The following is a 16,045-nucleotide window of genomic DNA, read 5'->3' as shown; positions in this document are numbered from 1 at the left end:
AGCCGACGACAGATGTTTCCTTCAGTAGTCCCTGAGGATGAACCAAGGCGTTTAATTGCTGTTCTGTTCTCGAGACCGTTCGGGTATGAATCTCACAAAACTACTTCCCGGATTTCGGCTCTGATCTTTCGTCATGTGATACGAATCCCAAAATCGATCCACTTTCGCTTGCCGGTCGGTGTTTATTTGCTTACTCAGAGGCCTCGTCGCTCGTCGTCGTTGGCGTCCGAGTCGGTCGTGTGCGAAAGCCGATGTGTAGCGAGTAATTCCGACAATGTAAGTTATTTGAGCAGCGATTTATCATCGTCATGGTGAAAAAGATCACACCATTACGTCGTCAACGTCGCAGCTCCGGCGGTCTGTTCTGCTCGTATTTCACCGTAATTGCTGATAATTGACTCTTCCTTCTCCCAGATTCATCTTTTTTTCCCCTCTGTTTAACTCGCTCCATCATTTCTCCGAAATTCCTGAACGCCAATCGCCGGAGATCTCCTACATGCACTCGAATTCACGGTAGAGAGAGAATGGCAACGCGTCGGAGCAGAGGAATATTGGAGAAAACTTATCACAACCAAAGTTGAATATAAGTCACATCAGTTGATTGAGACACGTGCGCGTGTCTCTCCTCGGAGTTCCGACCCAACCCCGCTTTGGAAATTATGAGGCGAAGGCGCAATTATGCACGACATGTGCAATGGCTTTGTCCCTTCTCTTCGACATTCAACTCCTCCATCCGCGCCTCTCTTGCGGAAACGGTCATTGGAACAATTTGCGGATTGCTCTCCCTTCGCTCCCGAGCGGGGGAGGGGGAGCGGAGAGGGGTCAGGGGGCAGTTTCATGTGTTCCGGGTCGGTCTCTCGACTAGGGTTTTATAACTTATGACAGCGATTGGAACTAATGCAAGTGAGAATTCATCCAATTGTATGAGAGCGGCACGCGTTTCCCCACATCGGCCGATGTAGCCGGGCGAAGCTACAGTGTGCTCTAAGTCATCTCGATAACAAGTTCTCTCACGGAGGCCTCACTTGATCCTCTCTCCTTCAATCATTGGAGCTACCGGCTCAACTCGTTCAGAAATCCGAAGCGAGTCTGGTGCGTTAACGCGCTACGTTCTGAAAGAGCTGGAGACTCATTCCGTCCGTAAATCTTAGACTTGTCACGCAATTCAATTATCCTACTCAGAGACTCCGAAGCTGTGAGGTGGTGAGGAGTGCATGATGTGTTCGTTTCCTGAATCCGAGGAAGACGACAACGAAGACGATGACGACGACGAGAACGGTGGGTAGATAATTCCATCCGCGCGCTCCACACTCCAACGGACGATGCCAAAGTCGAAAGAGCTGTCAGCAGAAATCAGATTCAAAGTTGAGACTTTCCGCAGACTTCCTGCTATCAGCCGAGAGGTGCTCCGGTGAGGAATGGCTCGTTTCGTATCTGCATGGTAAAAGCCAGAGCAGCTCCCGCGTCGCATGACCATTGTTCGCGGTTTAGACCCTAGTCGCGTATGCCATCAATCTTCATCTGGTTGTTGAAGAATCTATATCGTGTGCGGGCCTATTGTCAGCGACCAAGGCTCGCCCGAACGACAATTGCGGGACTTTGTCGTTAGACAGACTTCAGTTGATTTGTGTCACACGGTCGGCGTCTTATACGAGAATTTCTTCGAGGGAGGGGAAAGTTCCTCAAGCAGCTCACATTGCACGGCAAGACGTAAATCCGTCTCGCCGTCTCTGCGAGCGTCGTCAACGACAATCCAACTGTCTGTCAGCCGAGCAAACTTCTTCTCTGAGAAGGGCCGAGTTAATTTTGGTCTTTTTCACGCTGTTATGGTTGGCTGACGGGGCGCCGCCGCGCGACAATGTGCTAGCACCGGAGGGAGTCGCCCGAGCGACCGACCGACTGACTGTTGAAGAGATTCGAGGCAACGAAGGGGGTCGTTTGGGGCCAAGTCGAAGTAGGGTTGATTCTCACTTGTTGACGTTTACGCCTCACGAGCTTCGGGGAGCCACGGACGAGTTGGCGCGCGGGCGTTGGCGAGGTTCTCGGTGGGGCTTTTATCTTTGCTGCTCTCCGCTCGCAGTTGGACCCACAGCCGAAGGGCCGCTCAACGTTGGAAGAGCAAGCGTGAAAAGAAAGAAGACTCCCCCGTCCCGGAGCAAAAGTCGAATGCGAAGATAGAGAGGAAGCAGAAGACCGAAAGCGTAACGAAGTCGAGCGGCATCCGTGAAGATATCGACCGAAATAAGTCCAATACACACCGGAAATAGAAAAGACGGAATCACTCGTTCCACGGGGGGGCTCGAGCACCTCCTCGAGACGGTGGTTGGGACGGGCATGGCGGGCGATTAAGAACCGGGAAGGGGGAGCACGGGGAGGGGCGACGGCCCTCAGTGAGGAGAAGCTTCCTTACAAAGTGGTGGTGTCATTTTAGCGTGCTGAGTTTCATCGCCGCGTCGCGCTAATCTTGAAGCACTGCCGAAAGCATCCCTTTCGGTAACCCCTCTTTCGGTAGCGCCGCGGCGTCACGCTCAACGTACGATGTCGCCGACGACGAAGAGACTTGATGAGGAACTCGGTGTCGGGGAGCACTCCGACGACGTCGACTGCCTTGTCTGAATGGGTGTTGGTTTCCTGGCAGGCGGGCAGACAAGGCGAGTCGAGAATCTCTACGAGTGCAACAGTCATTTATAAAACTTAGCGTTCCGTCGTTCATTTTCTCGTCCCCGAGGACGAACGTGCTCGCCTGCATGCCCGGCTGTCTGTCTGACGCTGTCCGTCTTAATGGTGGGGTGGCGGCGTGCCGTGACGTGCGCGAAGTACAACGTTACACAATCCGACCAAATAATGTTGTACGTTGCAGTGAAAGCTCGTCGCGTCAATTATATTTACGACTTCGGTCACTTCACACGGACACTCTCTCTCCGCCTACCCGAATCCACATCCCGCGTAGCGTCCGCGATTCTCGTTCCATTAATTTCGCTTGCGGTGCTCTGATTTCCATGGTGCTCGGTCGTCGATCTCGCGCCGGACCTTTTGAATGGAGAAGCACAGCACATGAATGCTCTTACTCCGTTCGCTTTCGCCTTCCACTCCAGTGTCGTTTCGTTCGTTTGCTCGCCGGCTCGACGGCTGAGCGGTCGGTTCCCTTTTCTTGCAACTCGGCGCGTGTCCCTCGGGACAAGGAAGGTTTTATTTATATTTGTTATCCGGACTCGCTTCAGACGGACAACTTGTGCACAAGAGCGGTCCCTGTTGACAAATTTATTTCCATAAAAAAACTCCCGTTGACGTTTTGCGACGCATCCCCGAAGCTGGCGATCCGGCGTATACGCTTTGCGGGGGAGACGTCACTATTTACGTTCCGTGAACGACTACATCGAATCTCGCAGCGCGTCAATCGGTCTGATGATTTCGCTCGAGTCTGGAACCCCTCATCAGTCCCGCGAATGAGTGCACGAGCACCGCCAACCGACACAGATCCAAGACGAGTAATTCGTGTTTTAACATTGCGGTGGCTAGAGTGGGACCTTCCGGTAGAAAACTTGACGGGGCACCTGGCGGAAAATCGAACGAGATCTCCACAGAAAGCCCCAACGGGAGTAGCCGCCCATCGTCGGGCATCTTTCGACCATCCGACCACTCGTCGCAATTTCTCCTCGCATTGCGGATGGAGCTGACTAGGGTGACTCCATCTGACGCTTTTGTCGAGCGCACAAAACTGCGCGACGGTACGATTCGTCCGATAGTCCCATTGAGGGAGGAACAAGAAGTTCAAGTCGCAACGATGGATGTGGATCGATGGCTCCTCGCTTCGTTAATCCACCGCATTCTCGAAAACGGCGGCGGAGTCGACAGGGGTCCTGACGTTGCGGACGGCGACTCCGAGCCGGGCAACTCCACTCACATCCGATTTGTTGAGGAGCTATATTGAAATTCTCCCCCTCCCCTCGGTGAATCCGCGGCAGCGCTGTCGTGAGAGGAGGGTGATTTCCGTGATTCTCGTGGAGATTTTCCCATCGGAATCTATCTACGGTCGGGCCTGCTCGCTTGCCGCCGCCTTTGATTTTCCCCTGAGCATTTTCTGTCGACGTGATCATCCTGCTACTTCTACTCGACAGGAATTTTTTTCATTGTTGGACTTCCTCGTCCGGCATCGATGCGCAAGCTCTCCAAGTAGTGTTCCTGTCCTGCTCGCAGAGGAGATTCTTGCAAAGTTCTCTACACGGAAATTAAGTTTCGAGAGCAAGCTCCGGGCGAGCATGACAACATAACTCTGTGCGCGCCGCTCTCCTTCTGTCTTTTTAGGTCTCCGAGAGTGAGATCGACCCGAACTTTTCGGGATCCCGACGGAACTTCCCCAGCACTCGGAGTTTGGGTCGAAGAAAATCCTCGGATGCAACAACGCGTTCACTGACGCTGCTCAGCCCAGCCGTACACTTTTGAATCCGGTGGGCTCGAGTTCTCCGAGAATGGCAGATCGAGTCTTCCCACTCCTGTCGGAATAAAAATTCAGAGCGCTCGATGAATGTTCGCTCAATCCATCGAGAGGATTATCCCAAGTTCCTCAAAGACCAGACCTCCTTGATCCTGGAAGGGGAACAGCGTCCGTTCCCGGATCTCCTTTTTATACCGTTTTCCCTGGGTCTGTGTCGATGGAGGATATAAAGCCGGGGCAGGTTATATGCAGATCAGGTTCTTCTCTCCGGAGGTCTAATGTTCATTGCGAACCAAAGTGTTCCACGTAATTCTGTGGTGCGCTCCGAGCTCTGCGCTAGCTCCCTACGGCGATACCTATTCTAGCAACAGTCTGTCTCGATCCGAAGCTTATTGAGCGCGGGGGCTTCTTGTGTACTCGACGCATTCACTCACTATGCACCCTCCAGGCGTTCGGTGTTTCTTTCGTAATCTGCTCACAGGATCAATTCGAGCTAACGCACTTGAGGCTCGTCTCAATTATTATCGTCGGTCATTTTGCATTCGGTCGCATGTACATATGGCTGGACCGATGTAATCCAATTACCAGTCATACGACCCGTCATTGTAGCCCGGGGCAACAATTGGACTCTGCGGGAGCTAGTTTTGTAAAACACTCGAAAGGGTGAACGCGAAGACAAAGCGAGCTTGAGAAGGAGGCGCCGCTCCCAAATGCAGTTGTTGATGACACGAGTGAGCTCCGAGAATTAATTACCGCGTCTGTTTGTCTTTTTTCTCCAGAGTAGTAGATTGTGCTCCGGGTGAAATCGCACGGAACACTTCTTGTTCGGGAGAGGGTTTCGGTTGAGTTACCGACAATGAGTTGCGCTTTAATCTATATGCTAATCTCCTGCTGTCATTTAGACCTGGCGGGCCCATTCATTTATTCATATGTCTCTGAGCTGAGCTCCGTTGCAAGCCGTTGCGATGACCGACCGACAACGTTCACAAAGCCATTCATTAGCGCTTCTCAACTTCCGGTGTCATTTCCGTTGCATCAAAAAGGGCGCGCGTTCCTGAACGCGCCCAAATCACTTTCTATCAATTTTCTACAGCTCACTCTCGTCAGCCAGCCAATCTGCCATCGGTCAGCAATGCGGTCGAGCATCCATCGGAGTGTGGGAAGTTTCGTTCGATGATGTTGCCGTTGTTGTTGATGTCGATATGGACGGTGTAGGGTTTCAGCCGATCTTGCCATCGTTGTTGTTGGTGTTGTTGTTGTTGGTGGATGAAGACTAGACAAAGCTAAAAATTTTATAAGAGCGCTACAGGCAATCCTATCGAATCGGCATGCGTCTTATCATGTAGCAAAGCTCTCCAGCGATAGCCCACATAAAAAGCTCTCACCACGTTTTTACGTGCGGCAGAGCTGGTGGAGATCCTAAAGTGTCGGAGCTGAGAGCGGACCGGTGACAAGACTGTGGACGGGTTGTAGGAAGGAGGAATGGGGGACATCGGATCGGGCTCGAGGGTGTTGTCCCTGCAAAAACAGTTGCGAAGCCGGAGGCTTCTCTGGGAAAGAGAGATCCCGAGCTTCAGATAGCGCACAGTGAAAGGGGTCCGAATATCCAATGCAGATTCACTTTGACAAATTGACGATGTCGTGACGATGAATCTGGCCTCTCCCAATTGTTGAACCGACAATCCTCGATTGGCGAGTCCGAATACAGATACGGAAAGTACGAAGGAGTTGATTGATTTTAGGGATTATCGAATAACTCAGCGTGACAATTCTCCACAGGGCAATGTTCCTCCGCTGAAGGTCACAATTTGCTGTGACACTGAAGTACCTAATTTTTTTTGTCCTTGCAGAAAGTCCAGACATGGTTCGGCACAATAAAGGCGTTCTAGTACACGATGGCGATCACCGCCGGAAGCACGTCACTTCAGACAGACCCGAGGGCTTTTGCTCAGCGTATGCGGGCACCGTGTGTTCGAAGGTAGGACTCGTTTCCCATCAGTCTGATCTACTGCGTTGCTGGAATTTTCACCTGCTTCAGCGAACTCGACGCTTCTGAGTCGGGAGGAAAAGGCACATAATCGATATTGACGATCAAAATCCTCTTTTGCAGTACCTGGGGAAAGCACCGCATCTCGTGTACTACGATATCCCCGCTGACCTATCGTCAGTGATGATCAACGAGCAAATAACAGCAGCTCTCTGGGACGAGCTCGTCCGTCCGCTTCAGCAGCCATGCAGAAATGCCGCTGAAGTTCTTTTATGTCATTACGCTTTCCCGAAGTGCGAATGGAAGGCGGGAACTGCTTGGGCGAAGCCTCTCTGCAGGTGAGTTTCCATCGCAACGACCATTAGTAAATCTCAGCTGTCGAAATGGAACCCGACGTCGATGTTATCCGCGGAAAAATTATATAATTTTCGTATGCGTGACGACCACACCTGTCAAAGTACGAAGAGGCGGTCCGTGGCATACATGCGAACGTGGGTGGAGATCAGAATCGAGAAGTGGAAGCACGAACAGACGACCGAGCAAGAGGGCGGCAGGCAAACGAGGTTGGCCGAAGCAGGCATGAGGTCGAACACGAGGTATCTGACCGCACACGGAAATGTCTGCGACTCTGACGGAGCCAAAACTTTCGGACTGAGTGATAAAATGATGGATAGAGATCTCGAGCCTGGGGCTCGAGGATGAGGCCGTGAGAATCTCCGAGCAAGTCGATGAATAGTCAGGAACAGATTGCTGCGAAGCTTCCATTCAGATCAGACCAGAGAAAAATCCCGAGCGTGAGGAAGGATGAAACTCCCCGTGCGGGATCCAGAGAGTTTTCGCAGAATCGCGCGTCATCCAGAAACATTGATCCGTTCTCTCTCAATCGCTCACTACTTTCGTGTTCGGAATCGCAGGGTCGAGCTCTTCATCGCATTCAGGCGACCAAGGTCTCTACTTGCGAAGGTCGGACCCCGAGCTTCCGCTGCCTTGACGGAAGGACGAAGGTTCTGAGTTTACCTCATCCAACACTAAGCTCATATCTCTGGCAGACTCGGCGCGCTCGGCCTAATTACGGCTTCCGGCAACAGCCGTCCACTATGCGCTACACAAGCTAATTCGCGGCCGCCTCCTAATGCAACATCAGGTGTGGCATGTCCATTCGGAAGAAGACGACAAACACTCTCGCTCACACCGAAGTTCCAAGCTGCAGGTCTTTCCTAGGCCTACCGTTGCTCCTGTCACCGTTCGATGTGTCCGAGTGAGCGAGCTTTGTGAGTGTGATTCAATCACCAACATTCCAGGGCTACCGAAAGCCTAACCAAGTAATTTCATTACACTCTGTACACAGTCGCTCGCGGACTCTTTCGGACGAGACACAATTCGCGAGCCCACCCCACCACCACGGAGCCGGTAAACAACAGACTTTTATTAGTTCTCGCCGTCGCTGCTGGCGTCGTCGACGCCTCCATCGCCGCTCCCGTCGTTGTGGTTCCCACCGACCGTCTGCCGGGAAATAACTAATTGTTGCCGGCGATGCGACCCGAGCTTGGAGCGCTGTTTTGACTCGGTTCACAGGACAATCCCTCCGGTACCCCGCTTGTCACAGTCTGGCAAATCTTTAATGACCTTTCAGAGTCATGCTGATACTCGGAGGACAGGAGAAGCAGGAGAGCTTCAAAACGCATTTCCGGAGAAGTCTGAACCCGAGCCGTACAGTTCGAGTAGGCTTTAGCTGGGCGGTTTTGAGCGGCAGGGAGAATATCACTTATCATGAGCACCCTGGGGAAGGCCTTGAGATTCGTTACTCTTTGAGGTTACCGCCTCGACCGATCTTATTCGCATAAATTCATATGTCTGGATTTTCCCTCCGTTTCTCCCCTTCACTATCTTGAGAGCTTTTAGCTGAGTCGACATCCGCTCTCTCCAAAGTTACATGTTGGAGAATAGGGGAATATGAAATCAGCAGAGCGCTCTTCTTAACGACTGGAGCCACCTCTGCGGCCACCTTCGCCGTCTTGCTATCTGTGGTATTTCCCTTATACTCGCCTCCTCAAACGTTTCGCTATATTCGCAAATTTCTCACGGGGTGATTCTGCTGAGTCAGCGTCTTCCTCCGGTGATTTTGCTCAACTTCAGCCCACGCAAAACGGGGTTATTCCGGAATTGACAAAAACTAGCGTCGCCACAAGTCTACCCGACGCAGGGGGGCCGTGGCCCTTCATTTTCACTTCATCAGTAATAATTATTGATTGTGCGATCTTTCGCAATGAGCGAAAACCTGGTCATTCCGCCCGCTAGAGACATTCATCAATTTTGAATAATTTTCTACCGCTTAGGGCGTCAGGGCAGCCTCATCGGGGGAACTGGCAAAGGGAGTCGAGAACTGACATAGTGTGTATGTCTGTCGATGAAGCCGGACGGTGAGGTGTTCTCCAAATCGAGCGCTTGTCTCGGGAATCCTCAAAGGATGTGGGCAGGGAGGGCAGGAAAAGAGAAGATCATCGGAGGTGGGATCGAAGAAAGGGGAGAGCGTAACTGATGAAAAATTCACTGACAGCTCCCACTGCTGCAGCGTCCACCGACACGACTGCTTCCAAAACCATTCCAACCACCTCCCGCACATGGACCGCAGTCTGCAGCGCGAGCTAAGGCCGAATTTCGATTTCCTGAGTTGAGTTTTACGCATTGAAAGGAATGGGATCTGGACCCTTATCGAAAAGAGAATTGAGTACCTGAGCAAGAATAATGCTGACTCAATCTCGATGATATTGTTTGCGGGTCTAACATGGATCCCATGGTCCAGCGTATGATACAATGATCCGCGCGTGATCCTGGGACATCGTTCAGATTCACGCTGCGAGCTCGCGTTTGTCCGAGATCGCTGTGTTCAGATAACAGCGAGCTGTTGCGCGTGCTCGCTAATGTTTGTCTTCGACAAAAATATAAGCACATGCTCAGTCGACGATACGATGTCGCGACTCTCTACACTCCGCTCTCATCTTTTTTCCGTTCCACGAGACAACAAGACGCCTGCGAAGCCGGAAAAAAACTCGACCCCTGCATACGGACATTAAGTGAAGTAGCCGGACGGGTCCGTCGGGACTGCCCTGCTATCCCTTGCCCTCTCCCATGTTCGGCAGAACCTCTTCACCGCAAAAACGTGCGTTTTTATGCCCGAGAGCGTTCCCGTCAGGGACATGAATATCGTCTCGGTCGAAACGATGGGCTGCGTTTGGACTGGGAGGGGAAAAGAAGGAATTCTCTTGAAGAAAATATTATATAAACATTCGCGATCCATTTTTGTGCTGATTCGCCATGAATGCGTCAAGTGGAAGACGCTGCGGAACAGATGGAATATACAGACATTCCAAATTCAGCCCGAATCGAACATTTGCCCTAAGTCTGTAGCGATGGTTTGAGGGATCGGCTGCTCGGAACACGCCTCGCTGCCTCGGGCAGCCACAGAAGTTTCTCCGTAAGAAACGTGGACGTAGGGTTGCAAAACGACAGAGGGTCCCACGCCCCCGAGAGGGCTAAGTGAATGCTTCGAACCGATAGGTTCCTCGTGCTGGAGGGTCCGTATTCCGAGCGACGGACCCCAATGGGAACTGTGGACCCGCTAACAAGAGGAAATCCAAGAGACCCTCTGATAGGGACTGAACGAGTGGGATTTCTCAACAGGTTTCGCCTGGCTCAGCTTTCGTTTGAAACGCTATGCCGCGATAGTCGTTATGATGTCTGTCATCCGACCGCGAGGAACAGGATATGTGTCACAGAAAACTAATGAATTAATGAATAGATGGACGTGTGTCGACTCAATCCCTGACCTCGCCACGTTGGATCAGTGAGCACCGCACGGAACGATGCCGTCTACCGCTCGCACCTGCGTCACGACACATGTTCGGTCGCTACGTCAGCCGCTCTCATAGGTTTACGTATATATGTATAAATACGTCGCTACGTTCGTTGAACTGTGCGTACGGATGCAACGTGCTCTGTTCCGAACGAACAAATGGAGAAAAAAAAAGACATCACTCGTCATCCTGGTGAGCCCATGTGGGCCGATGCAAGCGATTGCGTCTGACCGTGGCCCGCAACTGTTTCATATTTCGTCAAGATCATGGGGAGAACGCGAGGCGAAGCTCTGATTCTACGAAACTCGAATATCCCTTGACCGAGCTGGAGGAAAATCCGGGCGAAGACCAAACGCCTCGAGAAAGCAAGCCGCGGATCAGCTAGTGGGTTTGAATCGTGTGCCCGCGCATAAATACGGCAGGAACAATATCTCGCCGCCATTTCGGAGCTCGCTGACGGACGTTTCGGTGGCTGCAAGAAACCGGGAGGGAATCTCCCAAGTAGAGAACGCCGAGGATGGAATGCGAAGAACTTTCAACATTTTCGATGCGCAGTCTTTCGCAACCCGAACAACGACGACGACGAAGACGGAGTATGGAAACGAAGAAACTCAAGCAAGGAGAACAATGAGGAGAAGGACGGAGCAGCAGGAGTTCGAGGGGAAAATGTGTGTCTTTGTGTGGGCTCGGTAGCATTTCACGAATCCCGCTGCACGGAAGACGAATATTAGGGTTTTTTCATGGGCTGGCTGCCTCCCGCCCCCTCGGTCTGACCGGGATCTGTTCGCTTGGTCGTACGGAGCCCCGTCGGGGCAGAACTAGGAGCAAAAGATGGAGCGGGAAACACGGAGACGTTTGCCTCACTGGCTTTTGGTGGCATCACACAATTTCAATTTCGAAATTCTCTCCTTGTTTCTTCTCTCCGCCCCCTTACAGTCGCTTGGTCTTTTCAAAGCGAGCGAGAGACCGGACGAGGAGGCGGGCGGGTGGTTTGGCGGATGATCGTATTTCTTTTCGTTCGTCTCCTTGCCTGCCTGTCGCCTCATCTCTAAATCTCCTCTCGGTGCTTTTCAATTCTAACAACAACAAAATCCGAATCGAATTCTTTAAGGATGCCGAGGCACGGAAGTCGGACACACGAATAGAGGATGTGGTGCTCACAGATGGATGGACTCGGGGAGTATCCGATCTCATTCCTCGTTCGGAGTTTTCGCGGTTCCCAGCAGATCCCGGACGGACTCTGCCGAGGGAGACTGCGAAATACAATCGCGATTCACTCGGACCCACGTTAGACTCTTGAACACACCCCAATCCATGACGGAGACGGAGTCCCGTGGAAAGTTTTCTCCCGTGAGAAAAAAACCTGTCTATGCAATAGCGGACACGGCGCTTTCCCGGTGGCATGGCGCGACCCATAGTTCGCCCGATCGGAGACTCTGACAGAATGCCGTGAGGGAAGCCTTCCGTATCAAATGCCCCACGCCTGGGGAAGTGGCCTGGGCCTATACCATCAGAATTAGCGATGATATAAATATAAAACACGAGTCCCGTGGAGCTAGCGAGGGTGAGTCTGACTCATCATGATTACGCAGTGGGTGGGACAAATCTGATTAAGTCGCTCCGTATCCGTTTCAATCTAGATTTCGGATGCGACGAGAAAGTGAGTGACTAAGTAGAGTACAATGATCGTGGACAGGCTGTGAGAAACTCGGGGATTGTATGGATAATTCGGTCGGAGCAGCTCGCAGTAGTTGGCGTCCATTGAAAACCAACGAAGTGGATCGCTACCCGGTATAGAATTCATCCTAGGACGAGCCAGAGTTGAAGGAGTCCCACTGCCCCGAGAAATTCCTCGTCTTGCCTATCGCGCTCGGTCCTCATGACAAGCCCGGGCACCGTCCCATGTTGCTAGGTCAAGAATTCGTGATCTCGTCCAGGCCGAATTTTTCCAAGGAAGTTTTCCCTTCCCATTGCTCCGATCTCGACATCTGAAGGTCTCCTATCCACCCGCGTCCTACCAGGCAGGCGGCTGCTGCCGTCGCCGCTCTCCGCTGTCTACTGTCGAACGACTTAATAATATCGGTGGTCGCATCTGGCTCAAAGTTTTCCTGATCGCTCCACGTTCCGGGAGAGCGGGGAGCTGAAAATAAAAATCCAGAGTGAGAACAAGATGGAATGACGGTTTCCCGGGTTTGCCTTGCGTATAATTCCTCGATCCTTGTCCTCGAGGCTTGGAATGGTTTTCTCCATCGCCCGATTGTGTCTCGGCTGTTCCTTTGTTCCTCCACCCCTCGTCCATTTTCTCCTCTCCTTCAGAGGAAATGATGGCGGAGTCGATGATTTTATACTGCGACCGTAGACAAGAATAACTGGGTTAATGATGAGCGAGCGAAACAAGGACGTTGTTCTCGTCGACTGCAGTGGATTCAGGCCAATCAGGCGGGCTTAGCACCGGGAATTGATCCTCTGTTAGGGAGGAGACTGACGTCTCGTCTATTTGCAACCTACATTCAACGTCTCTTACGGATTCTGGTCGATGCACAGGACTCGATCGGCCCAGTTGACTTCACGCGAGCATCTCCCTCGAGTGTACGTCTGATTTCTCAGAATCACAGCGGGGGTTCCTCGACCGAGTTGGGGGGGAGGGGAGGGGTCCTTCGCGAGCTGCCGAGATCTCGTCCAATCTTGCCGGAAGTGAAAGACCGGCTAGAACCCGATTTGACGCTCTCGCGTAGACCGGATTAATTCACGTCGGCTCCACATCGAGACGGATGGTCTCCCAGATGGATGAATGCAGGAGAATAGCAGGACCCTGTCCACCATGAGTGGGCGTCTTTCTTCGTCCGTCGCTCCCTTATCCCGTATGCGGCTCCGGCATAATCTATGGAATAATCCACAACCTTGAGCCTCCTGATGTACGATGCAACTTCTTGCTCGAGTTGGAAGCTTTCGATGAAGTTCCCACATTTTTTCCGGTCTGCGCCATTCATCGTCGCTCTCCGTCCTCGTTCTATTTTCCCTGCCGAGATCGAAAGCGGCACCCCTCGCTTGTCCCTGCTCCTCTCTCTCTGAATACGAAAACCTCTTCGCAGAGACTATCGATGTTTATCAGCGGACAGGTCCCTTCTCTCGCTTCTCTTTTGGGATCCCGTTCCCTGTTGGACGAATCATATGCGACGTGCGATCCTTATAAATGAGTGAAATATGTAAATTCGTCCCTCTGTTTCTTCGTGTCGCCTGAAATCTCAGTCAGATAGGCTGAAATTTAGTCGGCCGTTTGCCGGAGAAAGCGAGGAGAGCTTCGATAAGTCGCTCTGTGAGCGAAAGAGGCAGTCAGTCACTCAGTTCGAATTCAGGTACCGTATCCCGGGCACAAAACCGAACCTTGGGGAAAAAACTCGAATTCGAAACATTCAACAAATTGACGGGATTCCCCCCAAAATCTTCAGTCTCCGTTGTCTCTCGTACTCCCCGCAAATCAAATTGTGATTCGAGTGCCGATTCGGAGACTGAAACAGACGCGAAAAAAAAGAGACAGACAACGGTGGACGACGAGACATTCCCGCGCTCTGGCTTGATCTGTGCTATGTGGTACCGCAGCGGCGCGCCGACTCCATACGCTAGGTGGGAAGAAATAGATTCGAGGGATCCGGTAGGGCAAACGAGGAATATCACGTATTCCGCGCATCATAACGTCTCCGAATCCGGGGCCTCGACGATGCTTTAGGAGTTCTTTCTTCGCTTTTGGGAGATTTCCATTGATAAGTGTCACGAGTCTCGGTGGGAAATATTCCGGCCGATTCGGGCCCTCGACATGACGCATATCAACAGAGTATCGATGACTATAGCCTCTTGTATCCTCCAGATCAGAGATCACCTGGTTTCATCGACCGCTTTCCCACGGATCCAACTGAAATCGACGCTTTTCTTTTCAGAGAGGACTGCGTTGCGGTGCGCGAGTCGTTCTGCTACAACGAGTGGGCGATGATCGAGGACAACAAACAGAGAGGGATTCACTTGACGAATCGGGGACACTTCCGATTGCCCTATTGTGAAAAATTACCATCCGTACACGAGAATCCCAACGGATGCTCCCATGCCCACATCACCGATTTCCGGCATGATGAGGTCACCAGTAAGTATTCCCTCGAGAATCCCCGCGTTCCGAGAGCCCGGTCTGAAAATCGCCGAGCCGTACTTCGAAGGATTTCTGGGATTCCTCCTTTCGCACTCATGCTGCGCCGGCGCCGCTCGTAGGATTGAGTTCCCTCGCGTCGCTAGTCCGCGGTCGTGATCTCCGGCGAAGATGGATGAGTCCGAGCGGACGTTCCCCGAGAGGAATTGATTTCGAGCAGAATATCGAAAACGATTCACTTCGGACTCGCGCCCACCTCCTTACCTTCGATGACCTCTACCTTTCCGTCGGAATTCACCACACCTAACAGAGGGGCAAGGGAAAACGGGAACAAAGGGCCTCATTAAGGATGCGAGCGAGGCAGAGTGACCAGAGGCGAAGCTGAAGATGGAACTAGACGATGAAGGAGTCCTGGAGGAGAGTTACGTCGTCTGCGCAACCCTCGAGGGAGACCCGAGAAATCGGATGGCGTTAGCAAGTTTTTTCCGAAAAATCTCCCCGAGTCACGCTAGGGTCTTCGCTCCCTGGCAAATATTTTACGAAGTGTCGGAGTCCGCCCCGCGTTTCGCAGACGATGAACGAGTTGCTCGATATTGAAAATCGAGGAATTTCTATCGGACGATGATTTTTGAAGCCTGATTTTGATTCGGGTTCGCGATTGACCCCGAATTCCGGAAAAGCCGAACTTTCACGCTGCCGTGCTGAACACAGATGGAACGCGAACACTCCAGGAGCCTTTCGTGTTAAGCACCGAGAATCCCACTGAATTATGCAAAGTCGACTTTCATCTCGATGAGCCGCGGAGCCTCTCTTCCGGGTGTTGATGCGTTTTTCCCTCTCCTGCTTTCGTTCAACTCCTACCACCGCCTACAATTTACCAGCTCCAAGGGGGTGGAAGACGGACAAGAAGAAGTTTCTTCTCAGCTTCTCATTTGACTCCTTTCCTTGACGTTTTTCGCAGCCCGCTCCCGCGCTTTTGCGTTAGAAGAGCGCTCTGATGGCAGAAATTTTAAACTCATTATCATCCTGCATTTCCGCTGGTCCACGGAGGCGCCCCGACGACTTCGCGCGGACACGTCTCCGAGAGACCCTGAAAGGGCCGAACCATGGCTCCACCGTCTGCCAGAGGAGAAATGGACAAGAAGTGTTGAATGCGGCTATTCGGAAGTCCGCGAGCTCCGCGGAGCGTAGGGGCGTCAAGGCGAAACCTCTGCGGGCATCTTCCAGACTGAACTTCGTGCGCGGGAGATCAGTTTTCTATTTCCAGTGATGTTTCCCGAATTCCTGACTAAAGCTCTCTGACATTTCCAGCGACGTGCGTCCGGGGCCGCGGGCGCTTCTACCAAGGAAAAGTTAATGTGACGAAATCTGGGATAACCTGTCAGGCGTGGGATGCCCAGGAGCCACATTCACACAACAGACCGCCGATGGTGTTCCCGGAAATTCGAAACGCTGAAAACTTCTGTCGGAATGCCGGTGGTGAAGAACCGACACCCTGGTGTTACACATCCGACCCGCGAAGACGTTGGGAACACTGCGATATCCCGCTCTGTGGTGAGTACCAGATTCTCGTATGAAACTTCCAGGAATAGCTTCCTTCACTTCATGTATTCCAACTTGGGAGTCTCTCCTCA

At 52.3% G+C, this 16,045-nt stretch overlaps 1 protein-coding gene across 1 annotated transcript in view; it reads left to right on the top strand.

The window, feature by feature from the left end:
• Nucleotides 1–16,045, top strand: part of LOC100903541 (tyrosine-protein kinase transmembrane receptor Ror2) — a 117,428-nt gene that overhangs the window by 95,344 nt on the left and 6,039 nt on the right. Inside the window, exons 6-9 of the mRNA XM_003739378.3 lie at nucleotides 6,290–6,413; nucleotides 6,546–6,760; nucleotides 14,212–14,411; nucleotides 15,723–15,965. Coding sequence (XP_003739426.2) covers nucleotides 6,290–6,413; nucleotides 6,546–6,760; nucleotides 14,212–14,411; nucleotides 15,723–15,965 — 782 coding nt within the window. The remainder of the gene's footprint in view (nucleotides 1–6,289; nucleotides 6,414–6,545; nucleotides 6,761–14,211; nucleotides 14,412–15,722; nucleotides 15,966–16,045) is intronic.

Source organism: Galendromus occidentalis, unplaced genomic scaffold (assembly GCF_000255335.2).
Source record: "Galendromus occidentalis unplaced genomic scaffold, Mocc_1.1 scf7180000076500, whole genome shotgun sequence".
NCBI classification, from domain to species: domain Eukaryota; kingdom Metazoa; phylum Arthropoda; class Arachnida; order Mesostigmata; family Phytoseiidae; genus Galendromus; species Galendromus occidentalis.
Note: the sequence above shows the minus strand (reverse complement) of the source record. Positions and strands in the feature narration are given on the sequence as shown.